Here is a 20991-nt window from a genome sequence, read left to right as displayed (position 1 = left end):
GAATACTTGCTGTCTAGTTTCATTGGCCCCAAAATATCCTTGGCTGGGAAGGAATGGGATCCAAGTGCACACGTCCCCTGGTCTGGGTGTCCCCTGGAGCATGAGCGCCAAGGTCCACACTGCTCTTCAAGGCAGCTGGAGAAAGTGCATGGCAGGGAGTGAAGCCGGGTCCTGTCCCCCACCAGAAGAGGAGCAGAACTTACGGGGAAGGAAGGAGGAGCGTCCCAGGATGGCTAGGCAGGCAGGAAGCTGGGCTGGTTTGGGGAAACAGGGTGCTGGCCACTGAAGAAGTGGGCGCAGGAGTGTTGGCTCCCTGGTAGGCACGGTGATAGGAAATAGGAAATGGGATTTGGACCCAAAGAAGACTCAGAACGGGAGGGATTCAGGGAGTCATTCACTTTGGTGGCAACCTGCCAAGGAAGGAAGCAGCAAAGACAGGAGGGGTGGCTTGGGGAGGACAGGGACAGGCACCCATCCAGTAGGTGCCGTGAGGGTAAGTCACCTGATCTGTGGACTTAGTCTCTGCAGGAGAAAGGAAGCTTGTTTGTCCCAAGGAGGTCAGAGCACGGACGAGGGGAGTTGGAAGTAGGGACATGGTCTTTCAAAAGCAAAACGTGGTGAACTCCGCTGAGCTTGAAGGGTTTCCCCAGAGCCAGGACCTTTAGCAGAACTGGCCTCTGAGGTTAGGTGCAGGGGAGCACTAAGTTTCCTGCAGTCTTCCTGGGTCTGGAGAAGCTTGAGGATGTCTGGACAGACGCCTGCCAGCCTCTAGCTGGGGGCAGAGTGTGTCCCAGTCTCCTCTCTGGGTCCCCCCGCCGGGACGGACCACCTCTGAAACACTGAAACACGTCAGGGGCCGCAGGTTCCCCGACGTCTGGGAAGACGGGCAGTGGGCGCTGTCTCAGCTTCACCGTGTCTAGACGTGGCCCAGAGGCCCTTCCCACCAGAAGGCGCTTGGGGCGTTCCAGAAAGACACGTCTTCAGGTGAGGCTGGCCGCAGGGGCGGTGGGCTCCTGCTCACAGAGAAGTTGTCTTTCTGTTCCTGCTCCTTTTTTCCAAAACAACTCTTGGGATGAGGAGGGCTGAGGCTACAAAGGCATCTTTTTCTTTTCTTATGATTTTATTTATTGGAGATGGAGAGAGACAGAGAGTGAGCACGAGCAGGGGGAGCAACGGAGGGAGAGGGAAGAGCCGGTCCCCGCCGAGTCGGGGTGTGACTCAGGACCGCAGGACCTGAGCAGATGCCAGAGGCTTGACCGACTGAGCCACCCAGGCACCCTACGAAAGTATCTTTTCTTTTTCTTAATTTTTAAGTTTTTATAAACATATATTTTTATCCCCAGGGGTACAGGTCTGTGAATCGCCAGGTTTACACACTTCACAGCACTCACCATAGCACATACCCTCCCCAATCCATAACCCCACCCCCTTTCTCCCAACCCCCCTCCCCCCAGCAACCCTGTTTTGTGAGATTAAGTCACTTATGGTTTGTCTCATAAGAAAGTATCTTAAATCTGCCCACCGCTTCTCACCACCTTTCTAAACCAAAGTGCACAACAGCTTTGGCAAATTTTTGTGGTTTCCCCCATTTGACAAGTGGCTTAGACATGGTTTTCATGCCCCGAAATTGAGATCTCAGGACAGAGTAAAGGGCCGGGGACCGGGGCTGCTGTGGAGCGTCAGGGGGTGCCTGACCAGCTGTTTGGGGGGGGGGCACCGCTCTGTCCTGAGTGCTTACTTCCCCTGAGCTGCAGACAGTGCCTGGCCGTGACTCCCACTCCCAAGATTCTGACTCCAAGCTTGGGAAGAGGCAGCTGAGGAGGGAGCCCTGACTTCTGCCTCCTGTGGGGAGCAGAGTACATCCCGAACTGTTAGCCTCGCGTCACCCACCCCGGGCGCAATCCCACAAGGCGGTGCATTGTACCCCCATCTGCTGGGCCGCGGGAGCCCCAGCCAGAGGTTTCCCCAGGCCGGGCTCCCCGGGAGTCGGACGCGGCTGGAACCCAGGCCCCAGTCTGAGTCTGCTGCGGGAAGGAATGGGGCAGGCCCCCAGGTGGGTGCGGGGATTAGGATCTCATCCATGCGCCATAGACTGAAAAAGAGCAAGCGCAGAGTAAGACTCGCTCTTTCCTGCAGAAAGAAAGTAAAACATGGGTCGCAGGTCAGAACGCTGAGCTTTGGACCTGCCCTGCAGGGCCGTTTGGGGGTATCTCTGAGACATCCAACTGGATTCCTAAAGGGAGTGACGGGGACTCCTGATGGCCCACCCAGCCTGCAGGTGGGCGTGCACCCCATCCCACACCCAGCCCCGCCCCCCGCCAAGCACCCCATCCCTCCCCCTGGGTGCCCCCCACACCCCATCCCGCTCCCGGGTGCTTCCCCACACCCCATCTGGCGTCCAGGCGCCCCCCCCCCCCGCCTACACTATCCCCCCCTTCCCCCCCACCCCGCCTCGTGCTCCCAACAGACGGCATTCCTGCCCCAGAGGCTCCCCCACAACGCACCCCGCCCCAGCGTCCACCCCGAACCCCGCCCCGCCCCCAAGGAGCCTTGATCCCGCCCCCAGCCTCCCACCCCGCACCCCTCCCTCCAGGCCTAACCCCTCCCACGCTCCCGGCTCCCGCAGCTCCGGACACCGCCCTCCGCCGGGGCCGCAGGAGCAGGTGCAGCCCCGCCCCCGCCCCTCCCTGGCCGCCCCTCCCTCGCCGCCCCTCCCCCGGCTCATCCTTTGGGCCCCGCCCACCGCTCCGCCTCCCGCGCCCGCGGCCCGGCGGAAGGACACGCGCTCCGGTCCCGGGAGGAGGCCTCGGCCCCCTGCGCCGACCCCGCGGTTCCTGCGCTCCTGGGCGCCCCCTCCCCGCCCTCCCGGCATGGAGTCCGCGAGGCGCGCCCAGGACCGGGTCCCCAGGTGGGTGCGGGGGGGCCGGACGCGCCTCGCCCAGCGTCGGGTGCGGGATGGGCACCCGGGGTTTGGGGGGCGGGGGGTGTGGGGCCGGGGTCTCCCCGCTGCGCTCGTCCCCCGGCCCCACGCGCGCTGGCGGCCTCGTCCCGCGGGGACCCTGGGCAGGGCCACGGGGCGCACGTGCCCGCGAAACTTTGTCTGGGGCTCACGGGTTCCTTTCCTCCTGGGGCCGCAGGGTGGACCCTTACGGGTTTGAGAGGCCCGAGGACTTCGATGACGCCGCTTATGAGGAGTTCGCTTCCGCCTACCTGGTGGTGCTCACCAGAAGAGCCTTAAAATGGTCTAAACTTCTGAAGGGGAGGGGCCGCGTCCAGAGAAGCGGCACAGGTGAGTGGGGCCCGGCCGGCTTCCCGAGCGCTCCCCCGGGCGCACAGCCGCGACCTCGCTCGAGCGTGCTCTGGGAAGGCGCAGGAGACCCGTCCGTCCCTCCCCCGAGGTGGGGACCCGGCCGGCCTTCCAAACCGGGACCCGATCTGGGGTGGGGGCTGGCTGGCAAGAAAACCGCGGTCCTGCTCTCCAGGGAGCGAGCGGTTCTCCCTTGGCCCGTACCCACAGGGAAGCCTTCCCTCCCGGCTCCCCTGAGGGCGAAGCCCACCTCATTCCAGGGCTGCTGCTGCCACCTGTTCCCCCCAGGAATCCCTGGCCTGCGCTTGCCTCTCTGGGCTTCTCCCCTCCTCCAGGCTTTGACCAGGATGCCACCTCCGGGAGGCCCTCCCAAGCTCCTATCTGGGATGGCCGGTCCTTCCTGTTAACCACACAGCCCCGAAGGCCTTCCCTCTCGGGCCTGTGGCTGGGGCCTGTCTGCTTCGGTTGTCCCTGCGGGAGTCAGGCGGGGCCGGGTCTCTGTAATAGCTTCAGAATTTGTTGAAGGAATGAAGGAAGAAGCGTTTGTCTGCCGGCTTCCCCAGGCTGCAGAGAAGGGCCGGGTGGGACCTGCCGGCCGGCCGGCGCCGAGGGCATTGGTAGGTGTGTGCTTCCCGGAGTTCAGATAAGGGACCTTCTGAAATAGGACTTTGTGACAGAGAAGGGATGAGGGCTGAGGGCAGCTGCTGGGCCAGAGCCGTGTGACCAGAACCGGGATGGAATGTGGGCGTGCTGGACTTGGAACCAGGGTTCAGTCACATGACCAGCCTAGAGAGGACACCTGTAAAAGGGTTTTTAAGCAAGGGGGTGACAAGAACCATTTCTGCTTGTAAAGGGATTAGTGAATAGGGCCCAGAGTGGTCCGGGTGCATGGGCCGGGTGAACAGGAGGGTTAGCAGAGGGACTTTGATCTTGGGGGGGGGGTGGCGGTCGTGGGGGAGGGAGGCTCTTGCTTGACGTGGGGCTTCCACCAACACGCTCCCCCCTGCTGGGCCCCCTCCTGGCTGTCACCCATGGGGAGGGTTTGGTAAGCACTGAGGTAAGCTGGCCTCGTTCCCGGAGGGCTGGCAGGGGGTGCGTGCTGGGGGGGTGGGGCTTGGGCTGGTCCCTGTGGCCCTGCCGATCCTGGAGGCCCCTGCACTGTGTGCGTCCTCCAGGGGCCAGAACGGCCACCCCCGACTGTCCCCCGTGTTACTATGTTTCCAGAGCGTATCTGCTTTTGTTTTCTTCTTTATTTGTTCTTGAAAGTTGACTGGTCTTTTGTCCTTCAAAAACGTACAAGGGTATGAAGTACACACAATTTATGGATGGGGTAAAGCGTGCAGTGAAAGGTGTAAAGTGACCCTGAGCTCCTGTCCAGGCCCAGACCGTCGCGTGAGGCGGAGGCAGTGGTCAGGACGGCGCTGTGTCTCCGCAGGAGCCCGGTGCGCGCACACGCGTGCCGACAGCCGCACGGCCGTTGGCCTTCATGCAAGAGAAGGCCTCCCGGCTGCCACGGCTGGCTCTCAGGGCTGACCTCGGCCGCGGTCCGCGCCCTCACTGTCAGGGGTGTGTGCGGGAGCCTGTGTTCTCACGTGAAGCGCACTCGCACCTTCGTCTCCTGATCTTTGGTTTTATCGTTTGGTTCTAGCGAGTCGCGTCCTTCCCTTTGAACGAGGTGGGCCCGCTGATGGTCTGCGTGGCCTCCCGAAGCCACGCTCTGTGTCCCGTGTCTGTTTTCCAGCGTCTGTTCTCTCCCGCTGGAGCAGGAGTGAGAGCAGCCAGGCGCGGAACCTTCCAGATGCTCGTCCTTCTCTCGTGGTTCAAAGGTTTTGTCTCGTTTTTGCTGCTGCTCTCTTTCAGCACTGGTACCGTCGGCTTTAAGGATGGAAGTTGGTTTTACTGAAATACTTCATTTTTGCTTTCCTGTTTCTTTGGCTCAATGCCGTTAGCGTGGGATGGTGCTGAGGAGGGTGAGCCGCGCCGCAGGTCCGGACGCAGGAATGTCGGGGTCCTGATGCGCCTGCCGCCTGGGCCCTGGCGGGCGGTCCGCGGCCTGCCGTCGTCGGGAAGCGGGGCACGGGCCTGTGCGAGGCGTGTGGCCACGCAGTTCCGTCGCGCTGGGGTCGAGGCTGGCGCTGGGTGTGCGGGTGGGAGCTGTCGGGCAGGGGCAGGAGCGCGGGTCCTTCCGACCGTGACTCCAGTTCGCCCACCGGCTCCAGGCCGATGGCAGTGTTGTCGGGCATGTGGCGTCCCGGGGAGGCGGCGACGTGAGGGGACCGGCAGGGGCCCGTTCGCAGCCCGGGAGCTGTTTCAGAGCCCCCCTGGCTTCCCCTGCACACCCACCTTGGTCCCGTCCTGGGACCGAGTTTTGTTTCGCCGTCCTGCCGTGGGGTGCCGTTTTGGACGACTTTCATCCGGACGACAGTCTTCGGGTCACCAGTAACACGGTGACCTCTGGATCTTGGTGTCAGGCAGGTCTGCGGAGGGCAGCCCGGACTTCCGGCTTGACTGCACATTCCTGGATGCGACGGACGCGATGAAGGTCTGCTTTGTCCTCAGTGTTCGTTCCGTGTGGAGCAGATATCCACTGGGGACCCTGAGACCCCTTCTTCCCGCTCTGCCTAGGAATGCGCAGTTGGGCAAGCTCAGCCCGGCCTGAGGCGTCCTTTGCTCCTGCTCCGGCCCACGTCCCTGGGCCCAAGTGCCGGGCATTCTGCTTTCCATCTTTTTCCTAGTGGCTTAGAGAATCCGCACCATCTAAGTTAGAATTAAATTGCAAAAACAGACTTTCAAAGGAAATACCAAAGAACACAGGGATTTGCTGCACCTTCTTTAAAGAGGCGCTGCCCGCACTCCCCGAGGTCAGGGATGGGTGAGCCCCTCCGGGAAAGGTCAGGCTCTGGGCGCAGGGAAGCTAGTTTCATTTTCTGCTGAAGAAACAGTGTGACTCCAGAGAACAAGCAGCAAAAGTAGCGGAAACTTTTGTCCTTGGAAACTGTTGCAACAGCTCCGAGCCCTTGACGTCCTGGCCGGACGGGGTGGCAGGTCCCTCCAGAGCCCAGTGTCCCACTCCAGGAAGGGGTTCACGCATTTTGCACTTGCTTTTCTTCTATTTAAAAAAAGTTTTAATTTGCAGGGAGAATCACTCTTACCTGTTCACACTTCTGTGAGTTTAGACAAACGCACAGAGCCCTGTGTCCCTCCCAGCAAGACTGAGAACAGTCCCCTCCTGCTGCCCGTCCCTCCGGGGCCTCCGAGGCTGGCTCCTGCCTCGTGCTGCTTCGGTGCGGCGTCCCCAGTGCTGGGTCTGCTGGCGGTGGTTGGGTGTCGCCGAGGAACATTCCGGGTCCGGTGACCATGGGCTGTGCCTGGGTGTGGCGGGCGGTCGTCGCGGGAGGCGACCGGCCAGTGTTGTAAACCCCAGAGCAGGGCTGCTGGCAACGGCACGGACCGTGTGGGAAGCCACAGCCTTCCCGCCGTGGCCACCAGCCCAGCCTCCTCCCGCCTTCTCAAGCTGCGCATGTCACCTGCCGCCTTGTGCAAAAGGCCTTTTGGCCTGCAGGACATCGCTTCGCAACTTTGTCAGAAAGCTTGTGCGGAGCCGGTTCTGGGTTTCGTGTCCTCTGTTGCCCTCCGTGTCTGTGTTTCCACCAGCCCCACGCGGGCGGTGTTACCTCGAACTCGGGTAGGGACTCGGGCTTCCCCTCGAGGGGAGGTTCCCTTGTCTTTCCCCGGGACTTTCGGAACCAGGTCAAACTGGTACATCAGGTTTAAAGTTCCAGTGGTTTGTCTTTCCCTTTTGGGGTCCCCCCACTGTGGGCCGCGCCCCCCAGCAGGGCAGCCGGGTGAGGGCCGCTCCTTCGGTAGGAGCCGGGGTGACGCCCCGCCAGACCCCCTCGTGCGCTCATGGCCCGCGCGTCCGCTGTCCTGGTCCCACGCCCGGAGAGGATCCCGGCTTAGAGGCTGCTGCCTTGGCGGCGGAGGGGGCTTCTGGTGGCCTTGGGCTTTCCCTGAGCAGTGTCCCTCTGTCCCCGGCCGTGGCCGCGCTCCGCCAGGAGGCGCCGCGGGCCGTCCTCCGGGAGCCGGCGTTCCTCCGCGATGCTTCCCGGGGCGTGCGGCGAGCGCCCCCGGTGTTGTTCTTCCCACAGTGGACGGTGGAGCTTCTTTCATTGTAGGACCTTTTGGTTTTTCTTAAAGTCTTTTTCAAAAAATGTATATATTTTCAAGTGCGTTTCTTTTTTAAGAATACTTAAGGTGCTTAAAACACACCAGGAGGGGAAAACGATGCTTGGAGTGTTCCCTTTGAAGGTGAGCTGTTTGGAGGGTTAAGCTAAGATCATTAAAAGCGTAAGGTGATGCCGCCGGTCACTGTGAGTGCCACAGGTCTTCCCACCTGCCTGGGAAATGGGGGATTCATTCGGGTAGCTCCCGGCTTTGGCTTCCTTTCTTGTGTTTCTCTGGCCGTTAGGAAATGAGTGATTACTTTTTCACATATTTATCAGCAAAAATACTCCTCCAACCAGTTGTGCGCTTACACAGAGCAGGTGTAGGACGGAGGGCCGTGGCCGCTGCCGCTGAAACCCCCAACCCAGTGGGGCCATGCAGACCCCGGCCCCGAAACCTGCCGGGCCTCCTCCCTTGCTCTGGCTCACGCTCGTGCTTTCCCGAGCCACCATTTGACCTCGGTCCCGTTTCCCAGTCACCCCAGGGCTGGACCATGTCCCTGAGCTGCCATCCCCGCACACAGCCTCTCTCTGACCCTTGATGCTCTGCTTCCTGCTCTCCATCCAGCAAGGGCCTCTCCTGGCCTCTGTCCCTTCACTCAGCGTGGCCTCTGTCCCTCCGGTTTTCCAGGTGTCCCCTCCCATGTGTGGATCCTGGCCTGCATGGCCCTGACCTGGAGCTTGGGGCCTGGCCTGCAGCGTCTGGCACTGTCCGTGCTGGTGAGGGGGGAGCCCCAGGAGCTGCCTGCATCACCTCCCTGCCTGTTACAGCGTGGGACAGCCAGTGGGGTCTGTGCCACGTGTGTGTCCCCGTCTTCTCCTGTTGCACGCGCGGAGAAGTGAGCATTCTTGGCTCAACGGGCTCTGCGTGGTTTCGGAGCCCAGACAGCACGCACCTGTCCCCCATGCAGCCTCTTCTTTCCGTTTCAGTGAAGCGCTATATCCGGAAAGGCGTCCCCCTCGAGCACCGGGCCCGCGTCTGGTTGGGGGTGAGTGGAGCCCAGGCCCAGATGGACCAGAACCCCGGCTATTACCAGCGCCTGCTCCAGGGTGAGCACAACGACAGGCTGGAGGAGGCCATCAGGACAGGTGAGCCGCCCAGGCAGGGGTGTGGGGTGGGCAGCCCCCCAGGACAGTCATGTTCCAGAGGAAATATTGTTCAAGAGGCACGTCCTGCTTTGAAGTGGAAATTTTATTTTTCTGAAGGAAAACCAAAGCTTAAGCATTCCCAGGGGGAGAACAGTGGTTTCCCTTGCTTCTGCAAACTGCAGCAGGTAGGGACCGGGGCGAGGGCAGGACCAGGTTTCTTCCGTGGGGAGCTGGAAGGGGGGGCGTGGCTGCTGAGCCAGCAGTCAGGAATGGGCCGTAATCGTAATCGCTTGAGGGATTTGTGCTGACGGCAGTGCCCTTGGGCTTAGACACAGTGCTGACGTCCGCCGTGGCGGCCCGCCCCTGTGTCATACTCCCGTCCTCGTCTGGGAGCTGATGGGTCCCCAGATTTCTCAGTGGCACACCAGTTTGTAAACGTGCAGAGTGCCCCAGACAATCTAAACTGAATAATTAGATTTTGAGGGCGTGTCTCTGCCTTTCTGACTTTGTTTTTGGGAGATACAAACTTGAACACCAAATCTTTCTAATTTTTATTTATTTCAGAGAGAGTATGCACACATGAGTGGGGGTGCAGGGTGGGGAGGGGGGAGCAGGCTCCCCGCCAGACAGGGAGCCTGATGCGGGGCTCCATCCCAGGACTCTGAGACCGTGATCTAAGCCGAAGGCACAGGCTTCATCGACTGAGCCACGCAGGCGCCCCACAAAATGATTTTTTAAAACCCAGTTACTCGAATGTGCTGAGAGGTGAGGCGCCCTGGTGGAGTAAGGTTGGGCTGTGTGCCCAGCCCAAGAAAGGGGGTCCCTTAGCCCTCAAGGCAGCCCCCATACCAGAGCCTGGGGCAGGAGGGGCCTCCGGGCTGCCTCACGTTGGGGGAGGCCTGGGGTCCACGGGAGGGCGCGGTGTCAGATACAACAGAATGCTGCTGCTGTCGGATTGAAAAGAGAATTTAAAGGCTCTGTTTAGTGCCGGCATTTTTGGATAAAAATTTTTTTCCATAAAGTGTACGTCACAGACTTCACCGTCCCCTCTTCCCCAGCTGAAACTCCGCCCCCGTTAAGCAGCAGCGACTTCTCCGCCGGCCCGGCCCCGCCCTTCTGTCCCAGCGGACTGACGGACACAGGCGGGAGCGGCACCGCGGGGTCGGGCTTGCTGGGCTCGGCCGGGGCGTCGGGGTCGCCCGTGTCAGGGAGTCCTTCCTTCTCAGGGCTGAGTGCCGTGGTCGGGACAGAGCCCGTTCCGGGCCCGGTGACGGGCGCTCCGGTCGCCGCCTGCTCGTGCCGGTCGGCCGCCAGGCACCGTTGACCCAGGGCACCCGCTTCCTGTTCTTCGGGGGTCGGCCCGGAAGCGGGACTGCGGGGTCCTGCGGTCGTTCGGAGGGACCGGAGGCTGGAGCTCTCCCGCGGCGCCCGAGCGCAGCCGGACCGCCCCTTCCGCGCCTCCTCCCGGGATGGGAAGAGAAAGGTCTCAACCGCGGACAAGCTCCCAGTGGAGAGCAGTGTCGAAGAGCCCGCACAGCGGGTCACTGCAGAGTCCGGGTTAGTGAAAGACCCGGTCCTGGGGATGCTCGCTCCGGAACGTTCGGAATTCTGGAGCAGAAGCTTCTCTGGAGACAAACACGCCACGGGGAGCACCGTGCACCGGGCACTCAGGGCTGGGCTCGGACGAGCAGGCCTCCCGTTCGGGCGCCGCGGGCGGGGACGGCGGCCCTGTCCGTCTGTGGTGGGGACACTGGCACAAGCCGAGGCTCCGGGTGCCTTCGATGGCGCAGCAGGGGGCCGAGGGCCCGGCGTGTCTCTGTCCGCTCCGGCGATGCAGCCAGTGCGCCCTCATGCCACGTGGGAGAAAGACACGAACCCGCTCCCTCCCAGCCGTGTCAGGGCTGACACCCAGGGGCAGGTGTCGGGTCTACACGGGCCGTCCGGCGCGGGGGCAGAAGGCCGGCCGGGGCATGCGAGGGGTCTGTCCTCTGTGTTCACTGGCGTCCTTCAGCTCTGTTAGGGCTGCTCGGTGGGCAGGATAGGGAGGATATTCCAGGGCTGTGAGCGGAGCTCACCTGGCACCTGGGGTCCTGGAGTTGAGCGCCCCCCGGCTGGGGGGGATGTTGGGGGCGGCGGGACCAGCGCCCTCGGGGAGAATGTGCTGTTGGGGCCTCCTGGGCTGCGGGGCTGCGGCTGGACAGGGAAGGGGACCCCGCCGGCACCTTTGTCTTCTGTCCTGACTCCACGAAGGGCGGTCAGGGTTGCCAGACAGGGGTTTAGGCCTCGTCGTGGGTAGACACAGCGACTGCTTTGTCCATCACGGGCCAGTGTTCTCTCTCTGCCCTCGGGATGATTCTGTGTCGTGAATTTCCCTGTAGATATGAACAGGACCTTCCCGGACAACGTCAAGTTCCGGAAGAGCGCAGACCCCTGCTTACAGAACACCCTGTACAACGTGCTGCTGGCCTATGGGCGCCACAACCAAGCTGTGGGCTATTGCCAGGTGAGCGCCGGGAAACACGTGCCGGCAGGGAAGGCCGCAGTTCGCAGCAGGGACATTCTCCTGGGACGGCTGAGTGCCCAGTCCCCCTCCTGAGCTCCGGGCAGCAGAGCCCCCGACGCAGGCTGTGCCGGTGGAATCTGTACCGCGTCGGTTCGGGATTTCTTCTGGTGCCGACGGGAGGGAGCGGTGAGGCTGGGAGCAGACGGGAAGTTCCTCATGTGAGCGGACGTCCCGGCCTCGGTGCAGGGAGTGTGCATGGGCGCATGCCTCTGGGTGTGTGTATACACGCTTGCGTCTGCATGCACACGTGTAGCGTGCGTGTGCGTGCGTGTGCATGTGTGTGCGCGCGTGCACATGACGAGGTGGGAGACCTTTCCACGTCACTTCTGGCGCCTGCTCTCCCCGGTCTTCCCCGCGGCCGCAGGTACCAGCTGGCCTCGTTACCTGTCGGTGGCCGACACGTCGTGCGGATCTGTGCAGGAAGCAGCAGGCCACGTGTGGACCCATCCTTCCTCTGAGACATCTCTCTGCCCGGGGCGTGGGGAGGGAACGAGAGAAGGGCCCAAGGGCCTGTGGGGGGACACGTGGGCCTTCCCGCATAGGCCTGTGCTGCTGGGGCGTGTGAGCGGCCCGTTGTCAGCCGACACACGGTGCCCGCGGCCTCCGGGCTTGGAGGGGTGGTGCGGCTTCCTGCTTCCCGAGCTCCGGCCTCTGTGGTGTCCTGGTCATGCCGGATTCCCCGGTGGGAAGTCTGCCTCGGGCGGTTGGATAGTGGACAGCCATGGGCGAGGCTCGGGCGGGGGCGGGGCGGGGCCTTTCGCAGAAGCCGCGGCAGAGGTGTGCGCCGTTCCGAGCCTCTGGCCCTTGCTGTAGGCGATGCCGCTGGGGAGGAGGCCCAGCTGGGCTCTTCTCACCATCTTCACTTAGGGTCCTGGACGAGGACCGGCCTGGAGGGGCTGTGGAGACCTCGCGGTCAGGAAACCACCCGTCCACAGTCTGGCCTCTGCTCTTGCGGTTTTTAGAAACGGCTCCAGACTCTGAGCCGCTGGGCTGAGCGTGGGTGAGGCCAGAGCTCGCAGGCCGCCAGGTCGGGGTGTGCAGGAAGCGGTCGGAGTGGGTGGTGGGCGGGGTCCCTCGGAGGCCTGCGGAGGGCTGCTCCCGGCCCCCGGCCCCTGGTGGTCCCTGACGTGGGCCTCCCACGTCGTGTGGCCTCTCCCGTGTGGGGTGTGTAGGTCCACACTCCTCTCGCTGGCTGTGAGAAGTCGGAGAAGCTGACTGGTCCCCCGTGACCGGAGAGGGACATGCGTTTTCGAGAACGTGGAGACGGTGGAGGGGGTCGCGGGGGGTGGGTCTGAACGGCTGTCGCACAGACGCCGTCCGCGGTGGGCCCCATGACGTCCCCCTCCCTGCTACAGAATGTGTCCGCACCACGTGTCAGGCCATGTTCCTCATGGTTTGGGGGAGACTCGGTTCCGGGTCTGGTTTCCTGTCTGATGTAGCCACGTGTCTGACCGTCATAGGACCCCGTTGTGAGCCGGTGTCCCGAGGTGGACGGCAGGTGGAGAGACCGCAGGCTTCCAGGCCAAGTCGCCAGGAGCCCCCTGACACCGAGCGCTGTTCCTGCCTCTTGTGCCCAGTGTGTCACCAGAAGGCCACCCCGGGCTGGCGCAGGTTTCGGGGCGAGGGAGGGATAGGCAGCTCGTGGTGAGCAGCTGAAGGTCCCGGAGCCTCGAGGGGCTCAGGCGTCCTCTTCTCCCTTCAGGGCATGAATTTTGTAGCCGGATACCTGATCCTTGTCACCAAGAGTGAGGAAGAGGCCTTCTGGCTGTTGGATGCTCTCGTGGGAAGGATACTGCCGGGTACGTGGACTGCTCCTGCCACAGGCCCGCCCCGACCGGGGCCCGCTGCCCTCACGGCGGCCGCGCTGGCTCGGAGGGGCCGTCCGGGAGCGGGGTGGGCTTACGGGGAAAACGAGCACCGGGGGGACCTGGTGCGGCTTCTGCGCGCTGCGTCTCGGAGCCGGAATCCTCAGTGTCGCGGGCCTGGCCCCGGTTCCTCGCCTGAACCATCGTGGGGAGCATGTGGACCCCCGTGCGGGTGCCGCGGCATGCGGGAGAGGCCGCCTGGCCCCGTGCAGACTTGGTCCCAGTGTCGTGACCCGTCCTCAAGAGTCCGCAGCACTGCTGCTGTTACCGAGGTGGAAATCGTTCTTTTCTCACGTTTCTACTTTTCTCTTTATTAACTAATTTTAACTATTTTAATTATTGGTGAATCGTGAGTTTCCTCGCTAATAAACACCAGTGGTTTTGGCGGTGCGCGGTGTAGATGGAGCTCGCTGTGGCGCGCTGTGGCAGGTGGGGCAGGACCTGTGCCCTCCGCGGCCGTGATGGGGGTCAGGACCGCGCACAGCCTCCCGTGGGGCCGGGCTGTGGACTGGCATCCCCCTGGCAGAGTGGGCCAACCATGTGTCGGTGGGCGCTGTGGCTTCTGCCCCGTGGCACACAGCATGTGTCGGTGCCAGGACAGCTGTGCCACACGGCCCGGTGAGCGAATTCATTTTATGGATGAGGACACGAGGCCTCCACCCCATGGTTGTCAGACCTTGGCCCGTGTCTTAGGGAAGCGTGAACCAGAGTGGTTTCGGGACAGGAAGGAAGCCTCCAGATGGGGCCTCCTCTGGCTCCTGTGCCGCCGTCCACGGGGTACCAGCACCCGTGCCGGTGACCTTCCGTGATGGGTCACCTTCGAGGAAGGCACGAGCCCTGGACGTCCCGGCTTCATTGTGGGGGCCTGCGCTGTGGGGGCAGGAACAGCGTGGAAGCTGCGGCAGGACACCCGGTGCTGTGGTGACAGACATGAGGCACGTGAGGCATGTTTGTGTCTGCACAGGTTTGTGGAGAACCCGCCGCGTCCCAGCGTTGCTCTGGGGGCCTGGGCTCGTCTGGGAAGGGAGCGTGAAAGGCCCGCCCTGGCTCGGTGCGTCCCAGGAGAGCAGAGCAGGTGTCAGGAGGTGACAAGCACCAGCTTGGAGAACAGGAGGAGGCGGACCTTCTGTCAGCCCGTGAGGTCATTTCCTACCATCACAAGGTGCCACCGGACCAAACCGCAGTTTGCACAGGTCTTGATTCAAAACCAAAATATCCAAATAGAATGGCCAGGACGGAAGGGGACAGGAGGCGTGGCGCTTGGGCCAAACAAGCCGGGCGGCTCCAACGCCAGCGTCCCGCGAGCAGTTGAGGTGGCGGCGAGGACAGACTAGAACCTCGGCCCGTGCTGCGCGGGCCCGTCCTCCCTGCAGGCAGGTGCTGCGCCGCGTGGGCTCTTGGGGCGCACACGCACACGCGCGCACACGCGGACCACAGTGAGGACCGGCAACACGGAACAGGAGCCGTCGGAAAGGTCAGCAGACCCGAAAGCTGTTTTTTTGGAAAAACAGAACAGGCAGGACTGGCCCAGAAAAAGTGAGCGAGATACTTAGAAATGAAGAGAGAGCTGGAGTTTGGGATTAAGAACTCCAAGAGAGTGTGAATAAAACGAAGAGGAAGGATGGAGAACTGCGGGAACACGCCTCACAGAGCTGACGGACGGCCGAGAACGTCTGGGAGAACCTCGGGCAGACACCCACCGTCGCATCAGACCTCAGAGGAGCGGATCATTTCTTCATCGGTTTTGCAGAAAATAGAGGAAGAAACGCCCGTCTGCTCCCGACGCGGGGCCTGCACCACCTCGCCCCGTGCCGGCTGACCTCGTGCACGCACACAGCGGGCAGAGCGGCAGCCCGGATCCTGACGGGCTACGGGGTCTCGGATGCAGGAAGGCCTAACTGAAAAGCTTGAGCGCAGCGTGAAGCCACCCAGGCTGGAAGGAGCCCCGGGCACGCGTCCAGATGCTGTGATTGTGGGAACACTGCGGGGTCCGGTCGGCGGTGGACGGCACGGTGCCGAGGCAGAAACGGGTCTGCCCATGCGCAGGCCTGTGGGAGCCGGTACGGGAGACGGGTCAGTGGGGAAAGACAGGCCGTCAGCAGCTTCGTGTGACAGCCGTCTGCCTGGAAGGAAACAAGGTTAGACCCGTATTTCTATTCCGGGTGAACTCAGGACGTATGTGGAGAAGCAAACTTGGACCTGAGAACATAGACGTACAGTGGCTTCACGATGCGGAGCACGAGCGAAGTTCTTGCACGAAATTCTGCAGAAGATGTGATCGATAATCTCAGTTCCTTGAAAACAAAGAACCGATTTTGACATGAGACGTCATATGCCGGAGGAGGAGCTGCAGCCTGGGGGAGAGCGTCTGTGCCCCTGAAACCGCGCGTGAAGACCTCCTGCGCTTCAGCAGAAGCAGCTCCCTAGAAATCCGTCCGTTGGCAACACAGGGGTCCGCGTGGCTGGCCGGGGTCTCTGGCAAGCACAGGGTGGGCCCGACGCGGACGGCAGAGCCTCAGCCACCAGCGGCCAGCGCCCTGGGCCAGTGGCACCCCAGTTTCGGAATTGGCGTAGGGTAGGAGTCGTGTTCTGGGACGCCAGCGCGAGGTGTCTGTGCGCTCAGCTGGGCCCTGCACGCCCAGACCTGGCTGCTCATGCCAGCCACGGGGACGCGGGCGGCCTCTTCTGGGTCGTCACCACCGAAACCCAGACATCCAGTGGGAGGAGGAGGGGACAGGTGGAGGCCTCCTGGGCCTGCAGCTCCCGGGTGCTGATGGCGCTGTGACCTCGGGAAGGCGGGGAGAGCGCTGTGGCGGGGTGGTGGCCTCCTGAGCAGCGGGTGGCAGCTGTTGCCCCTGCAGGCACAGGCAACGGGTGGTTCGTAGCCCAGCGCAAGCGAGGTGGCCCCGGGGTGGACCCGGGCAGCGCGATGGGGAGGCTCAGGGGTCCCGGGGAGCAGAGGGGCAGGCCTGCGTCCCAAGTCCCGGCTGCACCTTGTGGGCTGTGCCCCCTGCCCGCAGGCCGGAGAGCACGGGTTTTGGAATTTGATTCTGCCTGCTCGGACCCGGCTCGGCCGCCCGCTCCTCAGCCGTTGTCCCACGGCTCTTTCCCGTCTGGGCGCCCCCCACCCCCGGCTCAGCCCTCCCGTGCGCCGACGACGTGGCCATGAGGCCGTTTGCAGAAGCGTCCGCTCCCGGGACAGCCTGGCGCGGGGCCCGATTTCGGTCCACATAGGAGGCTCCTCTGTTCCTGGCTTCACTGAGAGTCGGGTCTTCTGCGTAGACGGGCCAGAGGCACAGGGTCTGCCTTCGCATCCCAGCACAATGCGGGGACGAGGGAGGGTCTAGGCGCTCCTGCCCTGGTGACTGGCCTGGGCCCGTGGCCGTCTGGGCACGTGTTCTGCGGCTCTATTTTTGGAGGCTGCTGTAAGCCTCTCTGGGGCCGGGAATGAGGCCACCGTGCTGGGAGCTGAGCAAACCCTCTTACCTGTCCAGGGCTTAACCCCGGCTCCCTCGGGATGTGGCGCAGAGAACTGGGTCGCGAGCAGGACACTGGAAGGGACAACAGAGACTGTGGTCGTCTACGCCGGGGGGGCCGGGGTGGTGCTCAGCCCGACGCAAGAGGAGGACGGGGCAGGGAGACCTGAGGATGCCTGGTGCTTTGTCACCGACTTGGCGTCTGTGAAATCATTTCCAGCGTCTTCCTGGCTCTGAAGATCCGTCACGGGATGTGGCATCGTGTCCGTTTCGTAGGGACCCTGTTTTCACCGGGCCGGTTAATGACGGTCTCGTTCCTTCGCCACGGTGAACGGCCACGGGGCGCAGGGGCAGCCTGACCAGAAACTGGCACAGTGCCACGTTTCCGTATTTCACTACGTAGATGACTCCCTGAATTGCAATAGTAAAACTAAGCATTAAAATAGAACCTGTCGCTTGACGAGCTAGGAAGGGCGGGCGCGTCCCGGGAAGACGTGCGCTGGGAGGTGAGGTTCCGTCTCGCGGCCACAGGTGCCCGGGCCCGGGGACGGCGGAAATCCCCGGCACGTGTCCTGCTTCCTGGGCTCCTGTGGCCACCAAGGAATGTCTCCAACATCAAGCCGTCGGTTCTCCTTGGGAATGAACAGGACAGACTGTAGACCTCACGCTGTCCTCCTGTGGTCAGAGGGCTCCTTCTAGAATTCTGGGAAATGTACGGTCCCGGGCCCTCGAGTGTGCAGACAGCACGGAGGCCTGACTGTGCGGGACAGGCCCGCCGGGCTCCATGTATAGACGTCTGTGACCACAGTCTTGTCCTCTGCGAGGCGGCCTGGACCACGGCTGCCCTGGCTCCCGGGAAGGGGCTCCCTGTTGCACTGTCCCCAAGGGTGCCGTGGCCCCAGGCCTGCCCCTGTGCCCCACAGCCGCCTCTAGCTGGGCAGCAGGTGGGCGGGCCCCGGCGGCCGGGTCCGACTTCCCGTGAGACATGTTTGCTGAGCACAGGGTCCTCGTGGTTCGCCCACATGGTAGCAGGTGTCGGGGTCCCCTTCCTAAGGCTGGGAGGTAACCCACTGTGTGCACAGTGCACCTCTCTTCCCCGCTCCCCTGGGGGCAGACACGGACTTGCGTCCTCCGTGTGGGGGTTGTGGGAACCACTGCTGTGAACACGCTGCGGGGAGATCCCACAGCCCGGAGGGGCTGCTCTGGGAGCCGCTCCAGGGCTCCCGGCGTCTTGCCGCAGAGGCTCCCTGGAACGCTCCGCTTTCCCTCCCAGCGGAGAGGGGGTCAGGGACACAGTGCCTGGGTTTCATCTCTCGTCCGTGTGGCAGATTACTACAGTCCCGCCATGCTGGGCCTGAAGACAGACCAGGAGGTCCTGGGAGAGCTGGTGAGGACCAAGCTGCCAGCGGTGGCAGCCCTGATGGACGGGCACGGCGTCCTGTGGCCCCTGGTGGTGTCGCGCTGGTTCATCTGCCTGTTTGTGGACATCCTGCCCGTGGAGGTGAGCGCAGCATGTGCCTTGCTAGGACCGGGGCTGCCTCGGTTGCCCCCCCCCATCCCCGCCCCACCCCGCCCCATGACATGCCGCGTGTTTCTCTGCAGACTGTGCTCCGGATCTGGGACTGTTTGTTTAACGAAGGATCCAAGATTATCTTCCGAGTGGCCCTGACCCTGATCAAGCAGCATCAGGCCTTTATTTTGGAAGGGACCAGCATGGTGGACATCTGCGAGAGGTTCAAGGCCATCACCAGGGGCAGTTTTGTGACCGAGTGCCACACCTTCATGCAGGCAAGTGTCTGGGCGGGCTCCGCTCCACGGCCCGGTAGTCTAGGGGAGAGCCCTTCTGCCCAGCCCTGGCCCCTCTGGGCCTCTGCCTCTGTTGGCCCCTCAGACCTTGTAGACCCACGTCCTCCCGGAGACCCACGACAATGGCTGCCACTCCTGCTGGGCTGCAAGCCCCATGATGGGCTCCAGGGCGGCTGGGATCCCCGTTGGGCCGGTCCAGGTTCCCTGGGGTCGGAGCACAGTGCCTTCTGATCCGCTGTCCTCTTAGAGCCCTTCCCTTGCTGCTGGTGTCTCTGGTTCTGGATGGCTGTCCTTAGCCCCACTGGGGTCGCACAGTCTGTTGGCTGTCCTCCTCGAAGGGCAGTGCCCTCAACAGGGTCCTGGATCCGGTACGGCCGTGTAGACCACTCATCTGCTGAGTGAGTGAAGCCGGAGCTCAAAGGACTGACAGGCCTTCCAGGAGGCTGCGGAGGGAGACTGGGAAAGGCAAATTTGGGGTTTCCACTTTCCTACCCGAAAGGATCACCGGTGCAGGGGGGGTGGCGGAGGGTGCTGGGAAGGCCAGGGGCCAGGGGGTTCTGCCCACCGCCCAGGAGGGAGCAAGCCGCTAGCTCCGCTTGGGGCACTGGCTGCTCGCGTAGGGTGGCCTTCTGCAGGCGGAACACCCTGGAATCGAGGATGCTGCTTGCACACCGTGTGGAGTCAGGCAGCCCCGGGGCCCCTGCACAGAGCTGGGGAGCAGCTGGGGTCTCTGCCCAAGGGCTCGGAGGATGGGGGCCCCCGCTCAGGCCGGCCCCGAGGACGTGGGATGAGCTGCATGTGGCTGCTGTGCCGGGGACCCTGGTCACCAGGGGCTATAGTGTTTTCTGAGTGGTGGGGTACGGATGGGGAACAGGATGGCAGCCGACTCACGGCGAGGCTGGTCACGTGGGACCGGATGCGTGGTCCAGAAGGGATTCTCAGTGTTGCAAGCCCTTTGGTGCCAGCGTTGGGGGCAGCCAAGCAGCAGAGGGCAGGGGCAGGCGTCTGGGAACGAGTCCGCGATCTCGTGTCCAGGAGTTCAAAGGAGCCGCAACGCTGTCCTGAAGGGCGCCGGGCCTTTCTGTTTGAGATGGTGTCCCCCTTAACACGTGTGACGGCTGGGGGGCCTCTAGCCATCACCCCTGCACCCACCCAGCAGCCCCCCGTGTGCGCGTGGGGTCATCTCCGTGTGGGACTCTAGGCGAATACACACACACACACACACACATTCACACACCTGCTCCGGAGCAGTAGCGCGGGCATTCCCAGAGCTGCCCGAGCGCAGTGCGGACGCGCCGGAGGCAGTGGGGCCTGCTCCCCCAGTGTGCTCCCAGGGACACGACACCGCCGTGCGGCCTCACAGAGCGCAGACGCACCGCTTCGAAGGGTGTCGCGGGGGACACGGCCCTGGGACAGGGAGTCGAACGTGCGTTTCTGCATTAAAGCACGTCCGCACGGTAACTGCAGCTCATGTGTCCGTCCGCACAGGGACATCTGGAATGTTCTGGGGAATAAAGTGGTGACCTCGCATGGGCTCAGGGCGGCCATCCTGGTGTGGAAACCGCTCCACGCCGACGTCCTGGCGCCCGGCAGAGGACGCACCTGACCCCTTTGGGAACGTGGCCAGTTAGAACGCAACACTCCACCCAGACCTTAGGGCCGGCTGAACGCGCACATGTGGGAGAAATTCTGAAATTTCTTTAAAAAAACCTTTTTAATGTAGCCTTACGTGTGGTCTAGTTTGTAACTGAACTTCTCAGCCGTAACCGCAGAAATAATTACGGAGCATAAAGGGTGTGACGGCCTGGCCCTCTGCTCCCCACGGGCTCAGTCAGGCAGGCTTGGAACTGCCCCGGGCCCTCGGGGTTCAAGGGTCCGCACGAGCGCCCCTCCCCCGCACAGCACAGCAGCAGGGCTGAGGCCCCCCACCGCCGCTGGCAAGCCCTTACCTGGGTGGGTGGGATGTGCTGAACCGGTTTCTTAAACGGATCCCATCTCTGTTCCAGAAGATCTTCTCCGAGCCTGGGAGCCTGTCCACGGCCACCATCAGCAGGCTGCGCGCGAGCTGCCGGGCCAGGCTGCTGGCCCAGGGCTGACTGGGGCCCTGCCCGCGGCCACCGCGAGGCCCCGTTCCCGGAGCCCGCCCGCTTTTGCTGCTTCCCTTCTTTAGTGCCGTGAACACTCGAGGTCTCTACACTTGGGACTTTATTAAAAGAAGGACTTGGCGTAACGTCCTTCTGTAACTCAGTTACGGCCCACGGCGTCCTAAATTTCTAAAACTATTTTTACTTGAGACGTTCATCCATGAAACGTGAGACGTAAGATTTGTAATAAACTGTGGCAACACTGTGAGTGTGTGACTGTCAGCTCGCCGGCTGACCGAACGCGGAAACAGGCCGCAAACCATGGGTGGCATCACTAGCGCGGAATGCTCTGTTCCCTCCCTGGGCGCGCAGCGAGCGGTACCCGAGGTCTGTGCACACAGCATGTGACCGCTGTACAGGGGAGATTGCTCAAAACGGCTTCTGGAGTTAGCGCGTCCCGTGAAGAAAGCAGACGGAAGGAGGTCAGCCTTGGGGACGGCGGACGGCTGCCTTGGGCCCGAGTGCCAGCTGCAGCCTCGGTCACCCCGGGTCCCTGGAGAAGACCCCTTTCTCCCTGG

At 63.0% G+C, this 20991-nt stretch overlaps 1 protein-coding gene across 3 annotated transcripts; it reads left to right on the top strand.

Annotated features, from left to right (window-relative positions):
- Positions 1–2767: 2767 nt before the first annotated feature.
- Positions 2768–20678, top strand: GRTP1 (growth hormone regulated TBC protein 1). 3 transcript variants are annotated; one of them, XM_044250162.1, is made up of 8 exons: positions 2768–2908; positions 3138–3289; positions 8461–8619; positions 10998–11122; positions 12885–12981; positions 17852–18024; positions 18126–18311; positions 20339–20678. In XM_044250162.1, the coding sequence occupies exons 1-8, from the start codon at positions 2871–2873 to the stop codon at positions 20423–20425; spliced, it is 1017 nt and encodes a 338-aa protein (XP_044106097.1). In that variant the 5' UTR covers positions 2768–2870; the 3' UTR covers positions 20426–20678. The 3 variants fall into 3 exon arrangements, with proteins under 3 accessions (XP_044106097.1, XP_044106096.1, XP_044106098.1); XM_044250161.1 differs by having other exon boundaries at positions 20336–20678; XM_044250163.1 differs by lacking the exons at positions 2768–2908; positions 3138–3289 and adding an exon at positions 8173–8319 and having other exon boundaries at positions 8442–8619; positions 20336–20678.
- The last annotated feature ends 313 nt before the right edge of the window (positions 20679–20991 follow it).

The sequence above is a fragment of the Neovison vison genome, chromosome 5, assembly GCF_020171115.1.
Source record: "Neovison vison isolate M4711 chromosome 5, ASM_NN_V1, whole genome shotgun sequence".
Lineage (NCBI taxonomy): Eukaryota > Metazoa > Chordata > Mammalia > Carnivora > Mustelidae > Neogale > Neogale vison.
This window is presented reverse-complemented; position numbering and strand designations above follow the sequence as displayed.